At 36.6% G+C, this 25707-nt stretch overlaps 1 protein-coding gene across 1 annotated transcript in view; it reads left to right on the top strand.

The window, feature by feature from the left end:
- Positions 1 to 25707, top strand: part of Pappa2 (pappalysin 2) — a 230674-nt gene that overhangs the window by 99154 nt on the left and 105813 nt on the right. Inside the window, exons 7-11 of the mRNA XM_028760041.1 lie at positions 1096 to 1585; positions 4427 to 4555; positions 9550 to 9641; positions 13115 to 13308; positions 15172 to 15315. Of these exons, the coding sequence (XP_028615874.1) occupies positions 1096 to 1585; positions 4427 to 4555; positions 9550 to 9641; positions 13115 to 13308; positions 15172 to 15315 (1049 nt within the window). The remainder of the gene's footprint in view (positions 1 to 1095; positions 1586 to 4426; positions 4556 to 9549; positions 9642 to 13114; positions 13309 to 15171; positions 15316 to 25707) is intronic.

Below are 25707 nucleotides of genomic sequence, written 5' to 3'. Positions count from 1 at the left end.
TGACAGGAAGTGCTTCTGCTGACTGGACTATGGGGACCTTGGATTTGCTAGTATTTAGAGATAGCCACTGGAAAATTCTACTAAGAAAAATTGGCTTACTTTTGTCTTAGAAGAGCAAATGACCAGGTCATTTTTTTTTTTTAGAAGTTGTTTTTTTTTTGTTTTTTTGTTTTTTATGTCTATGAGTACACTGTAGTTGTCTTCAGATACGCCAGAAGAGGGCATCAGATCCCATTACAGATGGTTGTGAGCCATCATATGGTTGCTGAAAGTTGAACTCAGGACCTCTGGAAGAGTGGTCAGTGCTCTTAACCACTGAGCCATCTATATATCTTATTTATACATAAGAAAAATCAAGACTCACAGCTTCTGGGGCAGTGTCTAGTAAAGCCTCATTATGGCTATTTTTTGTTCAATATTCTTAGTTCAATTTCCCTCTTGTGACATAAAAGAAAATGATACTTATATGGATTGTGTCCCCTGAGCTGACTGCAATACATTTGGGATATTTGTTTTTTTTCCTTATATTTTTGCTTGGCTGATGAGTTCTAGAGATCACCTGCCTACATAGAAGTACTTGAACTGAAATAGAAATCACAGTGCATGACTTTAAAGTTTGGCTAATAGTCATAGTGCCAAGGTGGGAACTCAGGAAATAAAAATTTAGCGATGAAAACCAGAAAGAGCATAACGATAACTTGAAATTAGCATCAGGCTTTAGAAATGTTAACATAGCATAGTTATTAATAAACTAAGTGTAGATAATTCTCTGCTCAATTTTTTTCATAAGAACAGAGCTTAATTTCTCTGTGTTAGCCTTATGGTTCCATCTAGGACTGCATTATCCCATTCTGTTTCCACTCCCCAGGGACTTTCTTGTTTAAAATTCACCATGTGCAAGTGACAGAATAGAGGGAACAGACATTTTACTTCTACACTTTTGTCCTGAGGAGCACTTAAGAAACAATCCACCGTATGATGAGCTTCCTATAAGAATTCCGAAGTCTCCTTCATCCTTCTGTCTGCTGATATGGACTGCTCCTTCTCATGATTTTAATGGTGGTTCCTCACGCATCTTTTCTTTCATCTCCCCAGGGCCTCCGGATGTCGATCAGCCCTGTGAGCCTAGCTTGCAGGCCTGGAGTCCTGAGCTCCACCTGAACCACATGAATATGACCGTGCCCTGCCCAGCAGAAGGCTGCAGCTTGGAGCTGCTTTTCCAATATCCGGTCCAAGCGGATACTCTCACCCTCTGGGTCACTTACCTCTCCGTGAACTCTTCCAAGGCATTCTTTGACATAGAGATCTTGCTAGAACACAAAGAATCTATGCACCTTGGGCCCTTAAACACTTTTTGTGACATACCGCTCACCATCAAACTCCACGTGGATGAGAAGGTCATGGGAGTGAAAGTCTATACCTTTGATGAACGAATGGAAATTGATGCTGCTCTCTTGACTTCTCGACCCAATAGTTCCTTGTGTTCTGGATGCAGGCCTGTGAGTTACCAGGTTCTCCGAGATCCTCCTTTTTCCAGTGGCTTGCCCATGGTGGTGACACATCCACATAGAAAGTTCACAGATATGTAAGTTGGGCAGCAGAATCTTCCAAATCATGAGACTCCTGGGGACTTTATTTCAATTTGGTTATTTCTGCTTCCACTTTTTAATAATCAGTTCTTTTAGTTGGAGGAGAGTTCAGAAGTCCAGGGGAGAATTTAGCCTAAGTGACATATATGAAATGAAGAAGAATTATTTCACAAAATAGGGAAAGCAAGTGCCTTGATTGCCAATGCTATCATTATGGTAATAAGGAAATTAGTGTATGAGGTATTTCAGTTGAGTAAGTGAAACTAATACTAAAGATGACCAGAATCAGATTTTCTCTGTCTTGTGGCAATTTTATTTTGGATTCTTTCTTGTAGCTTTCCAATAATCAGGATGGTTTCCACAATTTTCAAGTTATGATGAATTCTTCCATAGATACACTAAAAGGTCACAGATCTTTCATATGTTAAACACAGCTTCATGATTCATCAGTAATGTATATTTTATTTTTTCCTTTCTTTTGAAATTTCATTCTCTCCCTTTCTTCTCTTTTGTTCCTAGTTTTCAATTATTTTATTTAATGTCTTTCCTTCTACACTTAGTGAGTTCTACTGTGCTCCTGGCACAGTATGCTCAGTGTTGGAGATGCAGACTGGATTAAGAATTTCATGTCTGCCTTAGATGCTGGTATAGTGAAAGGCAAATCCTCCAACTTGAGAATCTCCTCAGAGATTGCATGGAGGGCAAAACAGGGTACAATAGCTTAATCAGAGGGGCTGTGCTAGTTAATTTTTGCCACATTAGAAATAATCAGATTACAATAGCAAATGTTTTTCATTATTCTATGCATGGACTAGATTATATGCTCTGGATTGCTTTCTTGATCCCAGGATAACATCATACATACATTGGGGGCCTCAGCTGAGACAGCAGACATGACTAGGAATGTGAGGACCCTATTCCTCATGACTACTTAAGCCGTATCTTGGGCTGCTTCCCATGGGTGAATAGCTGTTTCCAGGGAAATTCCTAGAAACAAGGAGAGCAAACTCCCCATTACTTGTAATTTTCAAGTCTCTTATACAAATTCTTCTTGATAACATTACATGTAAAATTCCAGATTCAGATGATAAACTACCTTTTCTTAAAAAGAGAGACTGGGGTCACACACACTGTACAGGTGTGCATCTCAGATGGGGTGGACTTTTGGCAATCCACCACAGCTATAAAACCTGGAAGAAAATGTCCAGTTTGAGATCCAGTATAGTCTTCTTTCCATGGTTGTTCTCTTCTTTAGCATCAGAAGGTTAAAAAATTGCCAAAAGATAAAAACAAATGAAATTCAGATCATGAGGTGCATTTAGAAAGAAAACTTAGCATGATTTAGATTCTGCAGTTAGGCAGTTGATATGTTTATTTTATAATGATATCAGCACATAAATATTTAAAGCCAATAATATCCTGTTTTATAGAAAACTAAGCCTTGGCTTACACTTGGCCTCAGAGCTAATATATGGACATCCTAGGATTCAAACTTCATTTCCAGCTGATTTCATCCTCTTTCCTTAGTAGACACTGCCCTTCACAGACTCAGCTTATGGGAGGTCCAAGTTACCTGCTGCTGTGTTTTTCCCATGATAAGAATAAACACACAATAACATTTCTATCCATTCCTGTTCCCAGATACAGAGCAGTATAAGACTTTTAAACATGGTTGGGCAAGAAGAAACCACCCAATAAAGGAAACAAACCACCAACATTGATTGGAATAAAATTGGGTTTGCTTTAAAAACAACATCTGACACTCTCAGGAGAGGATTTCTTTCTCAAAAGGGAAAACTAATTTGAAAATTTAAGAGTCTTTAATATTTAATTGTCTTTCCTATTAAAATACCTAAAAGCCAGTATAGAAGATTTTAAAGATATTTTGGAAACCCCAAGACATTTCCTGTTTGCTGGTTGCTACATCAGTTTGTGGGGTGGTGACTCTGTGGTTGCATTAAAGTGTCTGTTAAGGAAAACAAGAATCTTGGCAGGAAATCCTCACTGCCCACTTGTGGCAGTCATAATAATTCATCGCGGTGATCATGTCCTCCTAAATACTTGCATTCTATCTTGAGTTGGGTGGTATATTTCCAATCGGGACAATCTCTGGGATAAGATTAAGATGAGGCACAATTCATCTTTGAAACCTGCAGCTCCATTCATGAGCTCTTTTACTACTAAATCAATGTCTTGTGTCATACACTTACCACTTGATCAAGTCACCAGGGACCAGAGAGTCTGATACATTCCTTCAATCTCTCAAGTCAACTCTACCAACTCCATTCTTGGCATTTGGAGGTAGAGACCAATTTAGTGTGTTTTGAACTGGAAATTTTTACCCCTTCCAAGTGGTATTGAGTTGTGTGCTTACTTCTATGAAATACTTGTTCCAGTCCTTCCAAGGCAAGAATTTCTCTTTTAAGAAAACTGTGGCCCACAAATCCAAGAAAGGACATGACTAAGCCCACACACTGAAATTCTAATCTTCACTTAGTTTGATTACTTTAAAAATAAAGCTTACTGGTTTTCAATAGTTGTTCTATATTTCCTTGATTCAAAACATTACATGACATCCTCCTACTTTCTAAGAGCCTATTATATTGTGTTAACTCACCAGGCTACATTTACTAGTGGAACACATATGGGGCCAATAGAAATAACTATGTAGTCAAACACGAGGCTGCTCATAAGATTGGGCATTTATTTTTGTTTCAGACAATTAGCACATTTCACATTTTGTTTCACCTAATAGTTTCCTTAAACTCATATGAGCCACCAACAAAGGATATGCCACTTTGCAGATGTTAAGGTCGTAATCTTATTGGTTTTCACAGGGAGGTCATCCCCGGGCAGATGTATCAGTACCAAGTTCAAGCTGAAGCTGGAGGGGAACTTGGAGAAGCTTCACCTCCTCTGAGCCATGTTCATGGAGGTCCTTACTGTGGAGATGGAAAGGTAGAAAGGTGAGTTACATGTATGAGAGACCGTGTGATGTGTGAGCTAGGTCGAGCTCCCCTGCTCAGAGAGGCTCAACCTCAGTGTGAGCTTGACTCAACCTAAAAATGCATAGGGATGAGGGAATGCATGATTCTCCTGTAGAAAATTCTGGCGTCTTAAGAGGTCACTGGCCTCTCTTCATAGTGCTGAAGGAGTTTCTTTGACATTGGTCCCCAGAGTGTTGAAATACTGGGATGTTTCTCTGGGGCCCCCTTAAGGCCTCAGTGAAGAACTGCAGGGTAGTGAGGTAGGGGAGGAATTTCTATAGATGATGGTTAAAAAATACTAAAGAAGGATAGAGTTTGGATCAATTGTCTGCTTGTTTAGTTTTATTAGCTGGCTGTGATTTGAGGAAAAGGAGTTATTCATTTGGCCCACTTACAGCTCTTCTGTAAACATAACCAAGGAAAAGATAGAATTATTCCTTTGGTTCCTTTACATCCTATGATCATTTTTCTAATGACCTGTGATATCAGTTTAAGGAACGAACTCATCGGGTTTGCCTGGAATGTGTCCAAGCTTAGTATGGACATATATCCAGTCCTAGGATACCTAGGGCAGTTGGTCAATCCTCATCTAACATATCCTTCATACTCATCAAACCTATACTTACATAAAGCTGCTGGGAGTAGAAACCTGGGAGGCAAAGTATGATGCGTTGTCAAATTCTATGTATTATTAAGATGGCCCATTTTTCAGTTTCTCAGATGAGGAAAATATATATTCCATTCTCTAGCCTTTTGTGGGATTCCATCCAACTATTGATCATTGAATATTGTTTATCTTCTTGGTCTTTTAAGATTCTCAAGCTATGGTATAATCATATTCCATCATACTAAAACATAAATACTAAATGTTCTTTCCCATTTGAATACAATAGAAATTGTCAAATATAGAAATCTCACTTGTTTGTCCTTACCCCTCCCTAGCTCCTCCTCAGTGTGCTAGTTCTCTTCGGGTGCCATCTTTTCAATGGTGGCCACTATAAAGCCTTAGGATATCACTTGCCTGTGTGTATTTAGCAGAAAGTGGTGAAGGGCCATCTTCCCAACATGGTTTACTCCCAGCCCTTGAAGCAGCTTAACTAGAGGCAGTGATTCTCTTCTAGTGGGTCTCACAAGGTTCCATGCCAAAATGTACTTTCTTAGCTTCTGTTTGCATTCCTTGGCTAGAAAATCTATACTATTGTTGAAGGGAGCCATTTCTGAATCCCAGCTGTCCTTCATCTGGGGACAACCCAATACACAAGGCAGAAAGGAGGCAAGTACATTGTTTAAGCCACTTGGTTCAGAATAGAAAACTATCAAGCTGAGCACTAAGGAGGGCCCTGAGAGGTTGAGCAGCACTCATTTGGAAGCTGATTTTCTCAGCCCATGCTGTCCACCTGTCAGCTGACACATGTGGCACTTAAGACTTCAAAATGTGTTAGGTGCAACTAAGATGTGCGATATTTATCCTGATGTAATTAAGGTAATTTCTTTTCAAACTGAAACACAATTCAGTTGTTAGGGAAAAAAAATGCCTCTATCCCCACCTTTGCAATATTAGAATCACCACAGCCTTTCTATACTTAGAGAAGGGAGATGTCTGGGGCAGCACTGCTTATACACTGAAGGCCTAAAATCAGCCATAGGCCTAAAATCAGCAATAGGCTTGTCATACATGTATACTAACACCAAGTCTTGGGTCTCTTTGGAAAAACATTGAAACGGATGGTTATAAGCTATTGTAAACAGGCAGCTTTTGTGGAAATTTACCAGCCTGAGTAGTCATAGACCTTGTAAATAGGTAGCCTTGCCAGATAATACCAACTTAGATAAGGAAAAGTGAATCATAGGCAGAGCCATAGTGACCTGTCCCCTGAACCTTCACCCAGCCGATACCCTGTTCCGAAAGATATCTGTACTCCCGCTGAACACCCACGCTCTGGTGTCATCCCCTTCTCCATGTCCTGACATTTTTGTTTATAACCCCTGTGTGAATAAGTAAAAATAACAATATGATTTTTAAAAGTAAATAAAAAAAAAGAAAAAAAAAGTATTACTTGAAAGTTTGGAACAGCTATGATAAATGAATATGAAGTTGAAGTAAAAGGCAAGTATTGCAACAAGATTTAAGTGAAAATGTGTTAATTAAATGCTTAAGTGTTTGGGATACAAACAGAATTCTAATGTCTCATCAATCATTTTATATTGATTAAAAATTCAAATGGTAATATTTTAAGTATCACCGTCAAATGAAATACAGTACTATAGTTAATTCTACCTCTTTCTTTTACTTTTTAAGTGACTACTAAAAATTTCAAAATTATGTACAGCTCTCATTAGATTTCTATTGGGCAGCACTGTACAAAATGAATTTTTTTCAAATATAAATTGTAAAGTTGCCTCTTTTCAAGATTATGTCCCAGACCCCAGGCAGGGAAACATTAGTGTAGAGTCTATTGTCCAATCCTCTCTCCATACACGAGTAAACAAGAAGTGGAGTATGGAGATGCTTCCTGAATATCACATGGTAGACCAGGTACCTGGGGCAGTCTCTTTCTAGTGATCCATATTGCCTTTGTCTGAAAAGAATTAAAGGGGCTAGAGAAATGGCTGAGCAGTTAAGAGGACTGGATACTCTTCCAAATGAATGGTCCCAGAACCCACAAGCTGGCTCACAGTGGTCCAGGGGATCCAACACTCTTCTAGCCTCTATTGTACCAGGTGCACAGATATACACACTGGCAAAACATTCATAAATGTTAGAAATAAATAAATCTTAAGAACAGTATTCAAAAATGTATGACATAAGATGTATGTATAAGGTAGTTTTAGAGGGTGTGACTTTTTTAACTTTTTTTTTTTCAGTTTTGGTGATTAAACTAAAGCTTTCTACAAACTGGGCTAATGCTCTACTCTACTATTCAGCCACACACAATTCCTTCAACTATGTTTTTCCTATGTTTTTATTCCCATCTCCTGTTTCATCCTACAACTTTAGATATAATTACTGTGTTCTGCATCAAAACCATAGTTTTAGTATTTATAAATATTCTCATGTATAATTCATCTTTAATCCATATCTGTAGAATACTTTGAATAATAACTGGAGCTATTTGTGACATTTTGATTCTGAGAACCTTTTAGAACTTCAGATTTCTTTATATATAGAGCTAAAATATATACCAAATTGGACATGTTGAAATGTAAAGAAGAAAACTGTAAGTCATAACCATTTTATAACTGCCAAATTTTACTTTTTCATGCAAGTGTCAACTTAGTTTTTCTCTATTTTGTTCCCATAATATGCTTTATAAAAGAAATCTCAATGTGGAGTAAGTTATCTACCTCAACGTACGTTTAGACATCAACTAAAGTTCAAAGATGATGTTTTCTTTTTTCCTGTCATATATGACATTTGCCACTAGGAATTAGGAAGAGTGACTTGAACCCTAGCTATGTCATTGACTAAGACACCTGCAATTGGTGCTACTTAATCTCTTATTTATATGTAAACAGGAGATTCAGTTCTGAAATATTTTGAATTTTATAACTTTACCTTTGCAGAGGAAAATGATTAAATGAAAAATGATTTAAAATTAGGTACAATGAATAGAAATTAAGATGACACAAATGAGCTGTAAGATGACAAAGGTTAGCTATTTCTGTTTTGTTGGCCTTGTTGTTTTGTTAGAGAGGGTCTATCTGTGTGTACAAAGCTGACTCGGAATACTCTATGTCTCTAGAGTAGTGTGTAACTCAGTGCCTAGTTTTTAAAATGGCCAATATCTTTTAATTAAACATAGTATTTGCTTTTATATAAAAATATTAAATGCACAAATACCATGTGATGTTTTTGATGCATTGTGTAATGTAATATTTAAATAGGTTTAACATACCCACCTCTTCATATATCACTCCCTTCGAGTATAAGCAATTCAAATTCTTGCTAGCATCTTGAATACACCACACATATTTGTTTTAGTCATTACCCTGAGCAATAGTACATAATAACTTCCTCCCATGTCATTGTAATTCAGAACATACCAATAATCCTTTCCCCATCACTCTCTTGTCTCTGCTTACCTCAGTCTCTGTTAACCAACATTCTACTTTAATGTGTATGAGATCAAACTCTTTTTTACCAAATATGAACAAAATCATAGGATACTTCTCTTTCTGTGCCTGCTTTACTCAGCGTGATATCCGTCTTTATCTATACTGCCACAAAGGACTGGATTTCATTTTCCTTTGAGGGTGGATAGTATTCTATTGGATATGTGGCACAGTTTCTTTTTCTTTGCATCAGCTAATTGACACTTAGGTGGTTTCTATCTCTTAGCTATGTCGAATAATGTTTCAATAAACATGGAAGTACAGACAACTGCTTGACATACTAATTCTGTTTCCTTTGGGTATACCCAGGAGTGGAATTTCCGGATTACATATTAATCCTGTGTGTGTGTGTGTGTGTGTGTGTGTGTGTGCATGTTCTATTCAGCTTCCTTCATCCAGATTATATAATTTGCATTCCAAATGGAATTGCTTTCTTGAATTCTATTTCCTATACTTGGTTATTAGTATACAGCAATGCTACTGTTCTTGTGAATCACTGCATCTAATAAATAAATACAGCAAATTTGAAGGACACAAATCAGCTAATTCCAAGACTCTATTTGTCACAGGACTGGTGGTGAATCTTGCCAGGCACACTTCCGAGGTTCTCCCAGATGTTCTGGAGCCATAATTCACTTGATTTCTAGAAATTCTTACAACCCCCTGATGCATACTAATCTACCATCTACTAACCTTGCATCTACTTTAAATATTGCTTATTTAATATTTTCTGTAGATTATTAAATATCTATTTTTACACAGCTTTTAATTTTTAAAGCATAATGAGGACTCTAAATGAATTAATTGATGGTAGCTGAATGAGTAAAGTCATCTGTGTGTGTCTAAATGTATATTTCTAGGAGACTGGGAGAAATGTGTGATGATGGAGACCTGTTGAACGGAGATGGGTGCTCAAGAGCATGTGAACTGGAGGAAGGCTTCAGTTGTGCAGGTGAGTCTAGGAGATTGGGATTATGTCTTACTTTTAGAGCTATGTCAATGTATTATTTTGTAAATTTTTAGTGTCCTGTATCTTAATGATGATTGAAGCAATAACATTAAATACTTCACATATAGTCACTAATATAATTCTCACGTTAACCATGAAGAAACTAAATGGAGGCACAAAAGGCTCAAGTGATTTATTTTTGCTTATTTATCTGAAAGTGCTAGTTAGGATTTAAGCCAAGGGAGATCAGATCTAGAATTTCATCCTAAACAGATTGTACTGGTCCGTAGCTTGACCTTACCAAGACCTTTCTTGGGTCCTCATGTCTATACCAAAATGCCAGGTAAGCAGAACAATCATCTAGTTTCTATATACAAATTAAGGTCAGGAAATAAGTGATAATAAATTAGAGCTAGATGACTCCATAACTAAACTCTTGGCATTGAGAGGTAGCACACAATGCTCCCCCTAGTTACAATGAACTATCCATGGAAAAATTTCTCAGATGCAGATTATTTCCTATCCCATACATTGTAAAAATTGTCTGGAGTAGAACCCCCTACATCAAACTTGTCTTAAATATCAGTGCATTTGAAACCACTTCAGCATCCTTAACTCTTAAGACAATGTAGCATATTATAATATGTAGAACCTATTACTAAGGTGTCAACTGCTACATAAAACATGGTAAACCCCTCGTTTTCAGCACCAAGTCTCTGAGTCATAGAATCTTAGCATTATCTTTGTGTCTACCTAGCCTTTCACCCATCCAAACAATGATCCACTGAGTACCATGTGTTAAGTGGCATCACATGCACCTTAATGCCTATAATGCAATAACATCTGAAAAAAGACTGCTTCCTTCCAGATAGATGGACCAGGAGTTGTTTAGAGTCCAGTTTTTCATTTAGAGAAGTTGATTCTATCCAATCCTGAGATATGGGTGCATAGTTTCGGCTTAGATAATTCTGGTAATGATTAATGTACTTGAATCAGACGATTCTCCTTTATAATGGCCTTATCTGTTATAATTTTTTGTCTCCCAGTTTTCATTTTGTATATGAGGCTCAGGCCATCTTAGTGACTCATCAAAGGGTATACAAGGGCTCTGCCAATCTGGCCCTAGAACGTAACTTCACTTATATTGAATCAAGTGAGAGTTTTGTATGATGAAGCTTCAGAGGATACATTTTTTCCTGTTTTATTTGACTACCATTCAGATATTTGAAATGCCTCTTCACTATTCTCCTTTCCAATCCAAACATCCCCCTCATGTGATTAGGTTTCCAGACCCTTTCCTATTTACCTCACCCTGGCACGCTTTGTATAGTCAATGCCCAGAAAGGAATCCAATATCCCAGATGTGGTCTGGCTATGCAGAGTATATTGAACAAATTACCCCCCTCTTTTGTGCACAAGTATTTGTTAATGCTACCTCTGTTTGTATCATTTCTTCTTGGTAGCCACATAGTGGTCACATACTGAAAATAGGCACACATTCTCAACACACTGCACCGTCTCCAGTGGGGCTCAAGTCTCATTTAACTCAGGAACAGCATTCATGTTGTTTCTATCTTATTTGATCCTTCGACTCATATTTTCTCAGCCTCTCAACTCTAGTAAGACTATATCACAATTACTATAACTATACTTAAATGCCATATTTAAGCTTATATTTAAGTAATTGACTGAGTTAAATTGATGCTGTATATCCTACTATTAGACATCTTTTTTGATGAATACATTTATCGTATGTTAAGCATATGATTTTACTCTGTTATTTTTTTTAAAAAATTAGATTGGAAGAAACATCTTAAATGGGATTTTAAAGCATATTTTCTTATAGAACTGCAAGAAATCAAAAACAAAAACAAGAATGTTTTCCCCACTGTGATTAAAAGAAAAAACAAGAAATGAATAGGAGCAGTCCCTGAGTTATGGATAGACTCTATATTATATATGTATATGATTGTCATAAATAATAACAAAGGCAGAGATAGAGGAGCAGCTTGCTCTGTTGGGAATGTGGTTTCAAATGTACATATGCTGGATGAGACACTGAGGACGCCATAAATTTGATCGACTGCAGATAAAGGCTTCAAATGGGCTTAGAACCATGTCCTGTAAAGGGTGGCTTACACTGGCATGCAGAAGTAGATTTACCACGGAAGGGTAAATCTCAGGCAATTATTAAGGAAAATAATAACTGTATGTTGGTGAGCAGCTGACAAATTACCAGACTATATTTATGGAATTTCTATGAAGAAGAAAAAATGAAATGAAACACATGCCACAGTAATAATAAATCTTAGCGATAACTTCACTGAATAGTATGGATTTGTATGAATCTTAATTCTACTTCAGTATCCTATTGCTTTAAGTATATATGAGAAACTGAATTGTTGTATCAATAGTAATTGCCCTACATTTTTGTGGACAGCTTCTCACACTGAAAGAAGCCAGTCTACAAAGGGCAATACTATACACGTAGTAGGAACTGTCCTGTGTGGAGGGATAGAACCTGCCCAGTACATTCAGGCTCATCTTTCTACTCCAACAGTTTACCCCAAATATTCCTGTCTTGTTTGTGTGCTCTGCTTCAGTATGAGGTAGTCCAGGCGGAGGGAGGATATTATGTAAGCCTTGCTCAAATCAAGCCCCATAAGATTACCAGGGTCACTTTTCAAGTCAGACAAACTCATTTAGACGTGTATTTCTCATTTATAAAACAAACAATAAGAATAAGAAAGAAACCGTCCCACTTTATGGTTGTCCTAAGCTGAGAGACCTGCAGCCTCTATGATCCAGAATCTATGCAGCACACTTTCACACAGTTCCTGAGAAGTTATGTTCTCACAGAAAAGCATCTCAGTGGCAAGAGTAATTTAAAGTAAATCTTAATTTGGTGAAGAACTCCTTAAATAATTGAATTTTTAAAAACCAGTAAAAGAGACTCAAATATGTCTACATTGTACTAATTATTTAAATTCTACTTCTGCTTTTTTCCTATGTTCCATGTATTTCTAACATACTCCACATCTCATTCAACTTTTCCTACAATACCTTGGCTGGACATGATAGCACATGCCTGTAATTTTAACACTCAAGAGACAAGAAGATCAGGCGTTCAGAGCCAGCCTGGGCTACTTAAGATTCTGTTGCATTAAATCTCAACAATATAAATAAAATACAATCAACTTTTCCCCTACATCCAGTTAATAGTGCTTTACCTTCTTTACTTTCCTCCCCCAAGTCCAATCTTTCCTAAACTTTATTAGATTCCACTTCTCCCCTCATAAAGATTGACCCCTCTTCTCCAAGAGGGTTGAAGTTGGTGATTTGGCAAGTACTACACTCTCCAATTATCACAAGATTGTCTTTAGAGGGTTGGAGAAGAATTACTGGGAATACTATCATTTTAATTTTTCCCTAAAGATATGGAAAAAAATCTAAATGTTATCCATGTTACTTTTCAGGGGAGCCAAGCCTTTGCTACAGGTATGAGGGAGATGGGATTTGTGAAGCTTTTGAGAAGGAAACAATCATCATAGACTGTGGCCTCCATACTCCTGAAGGATATTTGGACCAGTGGGCTAGCCAGGCATATTCCTACCATGAAGACAAGAAGAAGTGTCCTGTTTCTCTGGTAACAGGAGAACCTCATTCAATGGTAAGTTAAGCCGGAAAATCTAGTCATGACTGTCTGGATATTTGGGAGCTTGAACTTTATCTAAGATGCTATCATCCTGTTTTATCCTCATCAAATTCAGAAAAAGATAATGTTAGCAGAGAACCTCCTAGAGTAGTCATAAAATCTAGTATGCTACTCAACCTCAACAACGTCAATCATCTAACTCAAGGTATATACAAGAACCTTGAAGTCTAACAAAGACATGTAGCTATTATAAATTATGTTTGGTTTCTACATGTTGGTAGAGGTTAATGTAAATGGATAAAAGACAGCAATATAAGAGATCATAAAGTCTGGATTACACAGCTGGACCCATTACTATTACTGTTACTATATGAGTATGGACAAATCACTTAACTTCTTTGGGTCCACATTTGTTGATATCTTTTGCATAGAACAGGCCAGTAGAGAATAAATTTTATTTAAATTATTATTGAAGAAGTGCTAGAGCTAGTAGTTAAAGTGAATTGAGTGAATTCTTTGATTCTTCCCCCTATCTACCTAGCGGGAGATCTTGAGAAGACTCTCAGAGACCACACTAATGGGAATGGTGAATTGAGATTGAGTATTAAAGACAAAACAAAGGGCAGTTGGCTCTTGGGTACCATTCCTGATGGTTTCATCACCAAGTAGACTCTCCAATCAATGGTTAAGATAGTCTCCAGAAATAGCAACCAGGCCTCTGAGTATTTTAGGCCAGGATGAAAGAACTGTATTGCAAATTCCTGCTGTGAGGAGGCATTTTTGAATAGGTATAAGGTGCAACTCAAGGTGCCTGTTTTGCTGTCTCATCAAGGATGCCAGTGTGTAGATTCCAGCACTTCCATTCTAGAGTCTGTAGTTTCCTTTTTCTTGCTACTAACATCGCACATGCTCATGTGTGTTGTCTGGGGTTTGAACTCAGATCCTAGAAGTTACCAAATTCTTTCTCACTGAGTTGTGTAACCAGAACCTTGCATTGAGATTTACATGGGGTAGGGGAAGAAGGAACCAGGTCAAAGGGATGTTTATGCATGACAGTTGAGTGTTTGCCCATGTTTACTGGAAAAATGGCAAATTTTCTGGAAGCTCAACACTAGATTTTTCACCCCATCTTACTGGTGTATTTAGTCATCCTTATTTGTAGGGAACCTCGAAGAAATGAACATTTATCTAACTGTATAACTTTGAACAAAGCTAATGTTCTTTAATGAAAAGATGATGAGCAAGAAGATACAATGATGTGACTAGCCTTTTCTGCCACCTTCTCTTTGCCAAGTCATGACATTTGTCTCCTTGGAGTTCTGCTGCTCAGTGACGAAGAGCCAGAAGAATTGGTGATTCTGAGTTCATGGCAGCTCTCTGAAGTGGCTTTTAGTCTAGCCTGAATGTCTTCTTTAATTGTAGTAGGAAATATTTCCTGAAGTTTTGCTTCTTGGATTCTCTACCCAGCCAAGCACTCCCTGTCTGCCTGGTTCAGTATCCTCCCTACCGGGGCAGTTGATGTTGATTGGTAAGGACCTAACCAACACATTGGAAAGAGTTGCAAACTGAACCCTTGGATCAGTCACCTAAAGAGTACCAGAATGGTTCTTTGGGCACCTTCCCACACTGATGATGGACAGAAAGTTGTCCTGTGTGGTTTTCTACCCTGGCAAGATACATCTTGAGGATAAGATGATTGAGAAATTCTTTGATATGAATTGTGAGTTTTCTGCACTCTAATTTTCTGTATTCTGCATCTACTAGTGTGGTCATTAGGCATTTAGAAGAGAGAAAAGTGAGCTTTATGCTAGAGAGCTTTCTTGACTTTATTTACCTCCTGCATACCACACTTAATTTGGGATTGATACTTCATTTCAGCTTTGTACTTCACACCACCCGGATTCCCCCTATCATCTCTTTCCTGGCTGGTTTCCCTGTGTCTTCAGTCTGAAGAAAGACCAAGATTCGGGCAGTGAGCAGTCTAAAGATAACCTTCAAAAGGACAGTGAAATTTGGCTTGAAGTAAGTGACCCAAATATCTATCTGGATAGCCTGTAAATAGAGACATGCATATGTGCAAGTTTATGGGTAAAATCTGGCATTTGATTGATTCATCAAAAATGTTCCTTTTGTTATCTCAAAGAATTTACATCTTAAATTTACTTTCATCTTTCTCTGAAGTTTAGACATCCATATGGGTAATCACTCTAGGAAAGTAAGAAGTACCACAAACATATAAAATTAGAAATGGATAGGTCAAATACCCCAGTTATTCATAGAAATAGAGGCACAGGGTGTTAGATATCACTATGGCAAAGATTTCGATATTCCCCTTGTCTGTTGCACTGCAAATGTATCTACTAGATGTCTTTCTTTTGCACAACTTTTGACTGTTTTTGTTACTTGAGGTAGGGTTTTGGGCAGCCCAGGCTGTTTTCAAGCTCTATGCTGCTGAGAATGACCTTGGGGTCCTGATCCTCCTACTCCTCCTGCTGAGTACTGGTATGACAGGTGTATACCACTACAACCCAGCTGTGCAATGCTGCTAAGGGAAGCCAAGGTTTGACACGTAATAGGCATGCAGTGTGTTGACTGCAGCACATCTTCAACCCAGTTTTACGTTTATTTGAAAAACATGACAATGTGTTCTTACTGGATATTGTGGTATATGCCTTTAATCCCAGCACTTAGGAGGCAGGGGCAGGGGCAGGGGCAGGGGTAGGGTTAGGGGCAGGTATCTCTCTGTGAGTTTGAGGCTAGCCTGATCTACATAGAGAGTTCTGGGACAGCCAGGCCTATGTAGAGAGAACTTGTCTTTAAAAAAATTATACGTGTTCTTTTGGTGTCTAACATTTTCTCACCCATATTTAGAGTCACAAGATTCATTCCTACTGTTCTCCTTAGTCAAAATGTTCATCTTCATTCCAATATAAAAAAATGTGCTAATATTGACAACTCAATTACTTATGTTGAAAAATATCTTATTTGGATTATCTACAAATTTTCTATATTTCCATTACAACTTGTTCTGCTATAAGTCTTTCTGTCCATTTCTTTTAGTGAACATATGTAAACTGATGAGTATCTTTAGAAATGATAGGTTATTGGTTGGATAGTTTTGATAGGAAAATGGAAATAATTTTCTAATTGGTCATGCTAATTTATATCCCATGAGAGATCTGCTAATTTGTCACTTGTCTTACATTTTCAGCAATACTTGATATTTTAGGTTTTAATTTTTACCTCTTCTTTTGAGTGGGTTTTAGTATCCTTCTGTGTCTTCAAGATACACAGTATAATCAACAAGACAGTGAATCTTTTCTATGGATAGTGCCCATTTGTGCATCCTTGTTATTTTCTTGTCTTTTATGCACAGTCAAGACTTTATTTAGTTTTTCATTGGGTTACATAGCATATCCTTAATTCATATGACACATTCATAATTTTCTGAATACAATTTTTTTGTGAGTTCTTCAGTTCATTGCAAAACTTAGTAACTGATCCTTGCTCCTAAGGGTACTATTAAAGGAACTAAGCTCCAAATCCTAGTGGTATCTAACAGATTTGTTTCCTTTGTCTCTGGTACATATTGTAGGGTGTAATAAATCCACACCTACAAAAGTATGCTTTCCTGTGTCAACTTCTAGAATTGATTCTGCACTTTGCTAATATATTTTTTGGAATATTAGTACACTTCTTAGTACCAAACATTTTAATCAATCTTAAATCACGTGGCATAAGTCTTAAATATCTTCCCTTTTTCCTCAGAATGCATTAGCTATCTCAATTATTATCCTTTAAATTTTATATGAATTTTATCATTTGTTTTTTATTCAGCCTTGTTAGGGTTTATCATTTTTCCTAAGTTTTCATATAACCAACCAGAGAAATGTACACTTTCATTTTTAATTGTTTTCTTCAGTTTTTGTTTGTTTTCAGAACTGTGGATATTCTAAAAAAGTTTTTAGCCATCGAACTACAATTATGCTTTAAACTTGTGTTTCTTTTTCTGATAACTTAAAATAATACTTTGATAATGGTCTTTTAGTTGCCCCATATATATATGTTCTTGCACATACACATATACATGCATGCACACATTCATGCACACACACACACTGAGGGGGGCAGCCCTTGCTTCACATGGTATTGTGAAATATAAAAATGGGTATAAAAACATGAAGGAGGAGAGGGCATGGGATTGGGGGTTCTAGGGAGGGGAAAATGGGAAAAGGGATGACATCTGTATTGTAAATAAATAAAATATCCAATAAAAAATTTTTAAAATGACTATAGTTGACAACAATAAATACAAATATTATGATGGCTTCATGACCCCTAAGACATTTTTCACTTCCAATGCTCTTGTATGAAACATATGTGGGAGAGTAAATATAACAGAGCTGCTTTTGACTCCTTAGTTCATTCTGATTTAAAACAATGGCAAGAGAGAAAATCAATGTGTTATATTTCTTTACCAAGTCCCAAAGACACCAAAGTACTTCTACCTTTGCTTGTATTTTTCTTATGAGACCCCTTTGTCTTATATTACTCATGTGACAAAGCTAGCGTTTTCTTATGATGGTAAATTTTCTATGCCTTGTGTATACTGGTTACCACAGACCAGCTTCTGGTATTGATTCCTCACTCTTTTCATGTTATTTAACACCCCAAGAGTTCCTTTAGCATGAACTTTGTTTCTTTACATTGGATCCTCTAGAACAGCAGTTCTCAAGGTTCTCAACCTGTGGGTTGCAACCACTTTTGCAAACTTCTCTCTCCAAAAATATTTACATTATGATTCATGACAGTAGCAAAATTACAGTTATGAAATAGGAATTAAAATAATGTCATAGTGTCACCACCACATGAGGAATTGTATTAAAGGGTCACAGCATTTGGGATGGTTGAGAACCACTGCTCTAGGAACTCTTGTTCTTTCTGTCAAAACTGCATTCCTTATTTCTGGTGATGACTGCAGCTTCTCTGTCTTCCTCTGCCTGCATGTCTGGTCTTCTGAGTCAACATTCTTACTGCTGGTTCCTTCCACAACCCCACTGTCCATTGATCAGATCGTACTTCCTGCATTGCCTTTTTCCTTTGCTGCATTTTAATCTCCTCTTTAGATTTTCCTTTTTAGCAGATTCTCACATGTATTATTTATCACTGGGGAGCAAGTTGAATGTGCAACAACATGTGTATTATTGTCTCTCTAAGCCAAATCAAAGCTTCATTCTGTATGATGGAAGAGAGAAGACAGAGAGTAAAAAGAGAGAAAAAAGATCATGGAAGTGAAACAGTCCCAGTTACTAAGACTTTGCTGTAATCAAGTTCCCATTTAAATCATTTTGACATTAGCAAGGACAGGATTAGTTTACTGGTCAGAATTCACACCCATTACTTGCAAGGAGATTTTTGTTGTTGTTGTTGTTGCAAGATTGGCAGTGAACTGTTTATTCAGTTGCTATTAGTGTATTGTATCACTTTGATTTGAGTCATGTGGGTGAGTCACTGACTTTAGTTAAGCTAATTTTATGGCACTATTTGTAGATATGTGAACTATGCACACTGGAATTTGCCAGGGTATTTCTTTGAATTTCTACATCTTTCTTAATGAAAAAGTATGTCTTTTCTTAATCTCTAGGAATACCTATTTAAGCTTTGTATATTCCCATTTTCTTTGAAGTACCTCTTCTTACAGTATACTTTAAAATACACTAACTAGAATCACCTCAATGTGCACTTGGTAATGTCAATCCCTTAGTGACCTGAGCTGTTGCATGTTGATGATCTTTTGTTTTTACTCGCTGTCCTCTCTCGTCTATCATAACGAATGAAACCTTAACCAAACATCAAACTGAGTACCTTGTAGACATATTGGCTGACATTGCCTTCTTTTTAAGATAAATCTATTGGGATATGTATTGATATTTGGGAAATATTGCCCCAATTAAATATGCCTCTCTTCTTATTTCTGTAAACCCTAATACATTTTCAGTTTTTTTCCTTTGTTCTAAGAAACTCTCCATGCAAAGCTTGAACTTGGCCCTCTACTTTGAAAGTCTCCAGCTTTCATGTCCTCAGTAACATGTGCCTGCCAAAGACCCCTCCAGGGCTTGAGCCTCTCTCTGCCCAGTCTTTTCTTCACTTTTACTCTACACTGCTTTGGATATTAAAAATATTTGATTAAAAACATTCTGAGACAGAATGTCAGGTTCTTTTTAATGTGATATCTTTCCTTTTGAGACATTGAGTTTCTTGTCCTAGTGGATTTGCTTGTTCTCAAACATCATCGTCGTCATCATCATCATCATCATCATCATCATCATCTTACTTAATTTGTATTATTAAACATTTCTGCTAGAATGAACTCCTTGTTTGACTGTAAGTTATTCAGTTATATCCAGAAGCAGGACTTTCAACTTGAGCCTCTATTAATACTCATTAGCTAACTCTTGTATTTTAGGTGGATATCCTATTCCTACTCTACAAGTAATTCAGGAGAAGAATTTCTGTATATCATGTAATTTTAGAAATCCATGGTAGCTCCGGCTAGGCTCTGGAATCAGTAGCCACCCGGTCCTCCTTGCCTGATGTTGAAAATGGCCTACACGCAACATTTCTGTATTAGAGAAAATCACTAATCATATCAAAAGTTACATTAGTGTGTAAAATATTTAATAAGATATTGATTTCATGAATCTGTATGGTACCAAATAAATTAGGAAGTGATTTTTGAAACTAAGCTATGTTAAACAAAACATTTTCCAAGCAGTGCAGAATTTCTGGCCCTTTACTCTACATTTTAGTATAATTTAATCTTGATTTGATACACAGATATGATTTGTATGCAGTGAATCAGAGACAAATTTATTACACAAGTGAAAAACAACAGTACTGGAAAACATTAGTTTTAAAAACATATTTCCAAATTCTTTCATTCACTCACATGCTATTTGCCAAAATAAAAGTTCTGCCATTTTAGCCAATTTTACTGAGGTAACATTCTCCTGCTGACTTTTTTTTTTTTAAGTCTTCAACCAATAGAACAAGAATGAAAGAATTTTTTTTTACAGGGTATATAGTATAAGTGTTTTATCATGTATAATAAAAAAGTCATATTTAAAGTTATCTATAGTCTACAGAATGCATATTCATATGCATTTCACTGGCATCCTTACAAATTTACTGTGAGTGACAGGAGAGGTGTTTTCTATTTTACAAACGGAGAAAGCATCCAAGACTTGAAGTGCTTTTTCTACATCACCTAAGAATAAAGTGGTAACTGGGAAGCTCAGATTCCCTTGTCCTAACAATAATCAAATGAGATTTTCTCCCTCTCTAAACTCCATTGCTCATTCTATCAGCATTTGTTATGTGCCTACAGTATACTAAACCTAGAACTTACCACTGGGAATACTCAGGGCAGAGCAACCAAAGAAGGCAAAAGCACACATGCATATGAAAGGGAAGGTGCCCTCCCTTGTTTTACTGCATTTCTTAAAATTGTTGAAAGATCCTGTATCGATTAATCTAGGTGAGACGATCAATTCAATTTTTTGTCAAACTGTCCATGCATTAGCAGGAGGAGTCACAGAAGACATGGATTCCTTAAGAAAGTGCTTTGAATATAAACTATATAGGAAACAAATGAAACCATCTGAGATACAGATACTTAATAACCATTTGTTTGGTTCCCAAGGAGTCAGTCACCATATGCAATATCAGATATTCATGTTCCTTTCTATGGCTTTAAACTGTCTCCAGTTTGAAATGATCTCACTTGGGCTGGACTAGCTATCAATCCTAACAGAAACCACAACATGTTCACAGTATTTTAAAAACCAGGGCCCTCCACATCAGTTATGAATTATGGACCACTTGCCTGGAAATCCATTCTGCACAAGTCTAAAGCCTGCTAACCATAATTTCTTTCTTTGCTTTGTTTGCTGTCAACTAGCTAAACATTGAACATGAATCTCTAGTGAGACATGCAATGTATATTTGATTGGTGAGATCTCAGATAAATATCCCTAACACCATGTGAAAAGGAAAAAAACAATTGGTGAAATAAATTCTGTTCCACATAGTATTTATTTTACACACTTCAAAACTGATTATTTTAAGATTCAGAGATGCTAAGCATTTGTATGATATAAGTAGTAAAAGCATATATAGGATTAAGATTCAAATCCAGTTTATCCCATAGGCTATGGTCCTTCCTTTCCTTAACAGAAATTAAGAGACACTTTCTATGAAGAACCACTTATAAAATATTTTAAGTTTATGGGACACACAACCCATATCATAAATGTTTAGCATAGCTATTATCATGAAGTTAGAAACTATGTAAACCTGTGTATATAAATTGTCCATTTGAAAACAGAATTTGAAGTTTTATATACTTTTCATATTATGTTTGTTTTTGTTTTCAACTATTTGAAAAGTATTTATCTTAGATCACAGCTTTATGGGAATAGGCACTGGGTCCGAATTGGCCTGTGGGCTGCACTGTGTTATCCCCTAGTCTACATCATGTTTCTAGCTGCTACTAACAATATCTGTGACTGTTTATCTTATTTCAGCACTACGTTATTCAGGCTTTTTACTTTGACAAAATGTCGGATGCAAACAGTGGAAGAAGGGGCTAATTTTAGTTCTAGATTAAGAGGGTTTAGTCTGTCCTGGAACCAAGGGATGGTCTGATAGAGCAGGGCAGTTCACACACAGATGGGAAGCAGAGAAAGAATATCTGTGATAGTGATGTCTTCCTGTTTTGTTCTTTTTACCTTCACTATCCCAGCACATGGGATGATGTCATTCAACTCCAAGGCAAGTGCTATCTCCTCAGTCAATCCTTGGTGGAAAGCGTCTCACAGCTATGTGCAATAGTCTGCTTTAATCTAAGTGTTTCTTAATCAAAGCAGGTTGAGAATCAAGCTTAAAAGTCTTATGCACCATGAAAAAATGCATGTATGTGTTTGTGTGTATACATGCCCATGTATATGCTTATGTATGTAAGTGTGCATGTGTGCTTATGTTTGTGGAGACCATATATCCTCCTTGGTCACTCTTCGTCTTTTTTTTTTTATATAGCATCACTAACTAAATCTGAGCTCACCCGTAAACCAGGCTGCTGACTGGCCAATGAGCTCCTGTCTCTGTCTCTTCAGTGCATGAATTACAGATGTGTATCACCACACCTGGCTCTTACCATGGGTGCTGGGATCCAATCTCAAGTCCTCATGTTTGTGCAGCAAATACTTTAATGACTGAGCCATGTCTCCCACCCCAACATCCACTTATTAAGTCTATGTAATAAACAATACTCTGTGTGATCAGTATATTGCATTTTGGGAGAATTCAAACATGAATTAATTACTATTTTCAGCTTGGTGTATAGACTTGAAATGTCCTGACTGATCATAGGACAATAAACATGAGCTTTATCTTAAGCTGAATTTTTCTATTTCTCTAATCTTCCATATTTCTTTATGTGTGTCTGCATACACTTGGGCACATGTGCACACACACACACATGCATGCATGTACACACAACTCTAATCTTTTTAGTTGTAACAGAATGCTTTCAGTGTAGGAACGTGCCAGGATTTTTATATATTTATAACTTGCAGAAAGAAGGTTTTTCTTCTCTGGTAATGCCACCTCCACATTGTCTCCCTGATAAATACATAATTCCCCATAAAAACTTAGGTCAAATCATTTTCTTTATAAATCTGAGTCTTTCATGGACTTTGCTCCAAAGTCTTAGCTATGACAGTCACACTTCTTCCTCTGCGCTCCTTTCCACCACAGTGTTTGCACAAGTCATTGTTTTATTTCTAGTTAAGTGTCTGTTTCTCTGTCTTAAGAACTATATAGGGCTTGTGGACAGAAGCCATGTTTACTTGTGGACATATGTTCCAGACAAAGCCTTCATGTTCTGTTAAAAAAATGTTTGATGATTGCACAAGTAAATGACGGGTGTTAGAACTTAGTATTTGGGAACACTCTATATGCTCAGGACAAGAGACAAAAATGAATATAGAGGATTGTGGATAGAATGACAAAGAAAAGATGACAGAGGCCAAAAATGGAGGCAAGCACTTCATCTTGGAAGTACTTTGAGAAGATGGACTGGCTAGAGTCTGAGTGAAAATCACGTCGGTGATTTCCAATGGTGGATGAAATCTCTAGCTATTCTTTGACTGGGCAGATGAATTCTCTAGAAAGCAAGTTCCAAGATGGAGTTCAGTACTCAGGAGACATATTAAGGAGTATCTGAGTAATCAGCTTCTGTTGCACAGCAAACAAGGAAGACTGAGTGGGTAGAAGAGAATCTGGGTAACATGACTGATGGGTTCATAGCATTCTGCCTGTGTTGTCACAAAAGACAAAGCAGAGGTGAATGGAAAATGCACTAAAGATCCTTGCGTTAGCTCTGAGATAGTGAAGTTCATTGAATGAAGATGGGGACAGGGTGGAGATTCACATTATACTCTTCACAGCAATCACAAATGTGCACATATACACAAGTAACTGTATGTTAAGTGTCAAAATAGAAGACTAAATAGAATAAAAATGATTTGATTTTCCAACAAGAATGCCGAGAAAGAGAAACCAAGAACAGACAAGACTTATCCAAGAGAAAACAAAACCCACGATGGTGAATTTAAGTTCAACTAAATTATTTTTATTAAGTAGAAATTGTTTCAGAGAGCCACAAAAATGTAGGTTGTAATTTTAAAATTACATACTGTTTATGAGCAATACCCTATAAATATAAAGTCATGGATATTGAAAATAAGAGGGTGAAAAATATGTACTGTGGAAATCACAAGTGTAAAATAATTATGTATTGTGATAGTATTTGGCAGAATAGATTTCAAAATACAGTAACCAGGAAAAAAGAGACATTTAAAAATGGTAAACGATCAATTTATAAAAAAGACTGACAATCTTGTTAGATAATTAAGTACCTAAACTATATCCTAAACATCAATAAATTGAGAAGTTGATAGAACTACTGGAGGAACTTCCAAAACTATGATTGGTAACTATAGCTAAAATTTCCACCATCTGTCTTTTAATAATTTATACAACAAATAAGTAAAAGCAAATCAGGACAAATACATAAGACTTTAAAATGATTATCAAATATCTTAATCTAATTGATATTTAGGGATACATTACACTAAATTACTGAAAACTATACACAGTATATTTACCAAACTAGAATACCATAAAACAAGTCTCATTGCATTTGTAATTAAAATAATAGAAAGTAGATTTTTTTTAATTCAACAATACTAAACCAAAAGGGAGTAATAAGATACCTTTAAAATCTCTGGGTTTTTTGCAATTAAATAGTATTGCTAAATAATATGTAGGTCAGGAGACAGAAATAGGAGGATTGTCATATTTCTGATCAGTCTGGGGGAATTAACTTAAGTTTCAGGCTGACTTAAGTTAAGAGAGACACTATCTCAATAAACCAAACCAAAAGAAGAAAATAATTTTAAAACGACTAAAACTCCAAAAATAATTTATAGGTCAGAGAAGTAAACATTTTGAGCAGAATGGTACCAACAACTGTGTGAATGCTGTACTTAAGCCAAAGCAGACCTGCAGGGGAATTTATATCTTTAAAAACCTATACAGTATTCAAAAAAGGTATAAAATAATCAACGTTCCTCCCTTATATCACTAGAGAAATGACAAAGTAAACCAAAGTAAAAATAAAAAAGAATAGCAACAATAAGTAGAATAGAAAATGATTGCTATTTTCTATTAGATTGTTTTGGTTTTTCTTCTCTGGACTTGAATTCAGAGCTGAGTCAGTGGCTAGAATTTTCCTTTATACTTTATGAGATATAAAAGAAGCTAAATGTAAAACATGAAAGGAGTAACATTTCATTTTCTCACAAGCTGAATCACACCCGAAATCAAGAGAGACCACCTAAAAATCATGTCAGCTTCCAACAAGTTTAAGAAGCAATGAGTGTGCTCTTGAGCTTAAATAGCTACAGAGAAAGGTGTGATTGAAGGAAAGAATCTAATTTTCTTCATGAAGTGGAAGTAACGAAATGATTAATAGCAAATATGAAGAGAATTCAGAAGGGCTGTGTGAGGAAGCGCTGTCAAACAACTCAACAAGAGCTTGACTGAATGAGTGGGCATTCATCCTACAGGGAGAGACAGTCTCGTGTGAGTCACAATCTGAGTCTCTGTGATCCCTATCCAAACCCAACAGGATCCTCAGCAAAGAATTACCATGGCGAATTCCATGGTTTTATCAAATAGCAATACATAGCACTTAATGATAGTGATTTACAAATGAAGATCACAGTTGGGTAAATGTACAGGGAGATTCAGGAGTGTGCCAAAGGATGTAAGCCAATATATAAATGCATG

The sequence above is a fragment of the Grammomys surdaster genome, unplaced genomic scaffold (assembly GCF_004785775.1).
Source record: "Grammomys surdaster isolate TR1022 unplaced genomic scaffold, NIH_TR_1.0 130, whole genome shotgun sequence".
Taxonomy (NCBI): Eukaryota; Metazoa; Chordata; class Mammalia; order Rodentia; family Muridae; genus Grammomys; species Grammomys surdaster.
The sequence above is the reverse complement of the archived record's forward strand: the minus strand, read 5'-3'. Positions and strand labels throughout refer to the sequence as shown.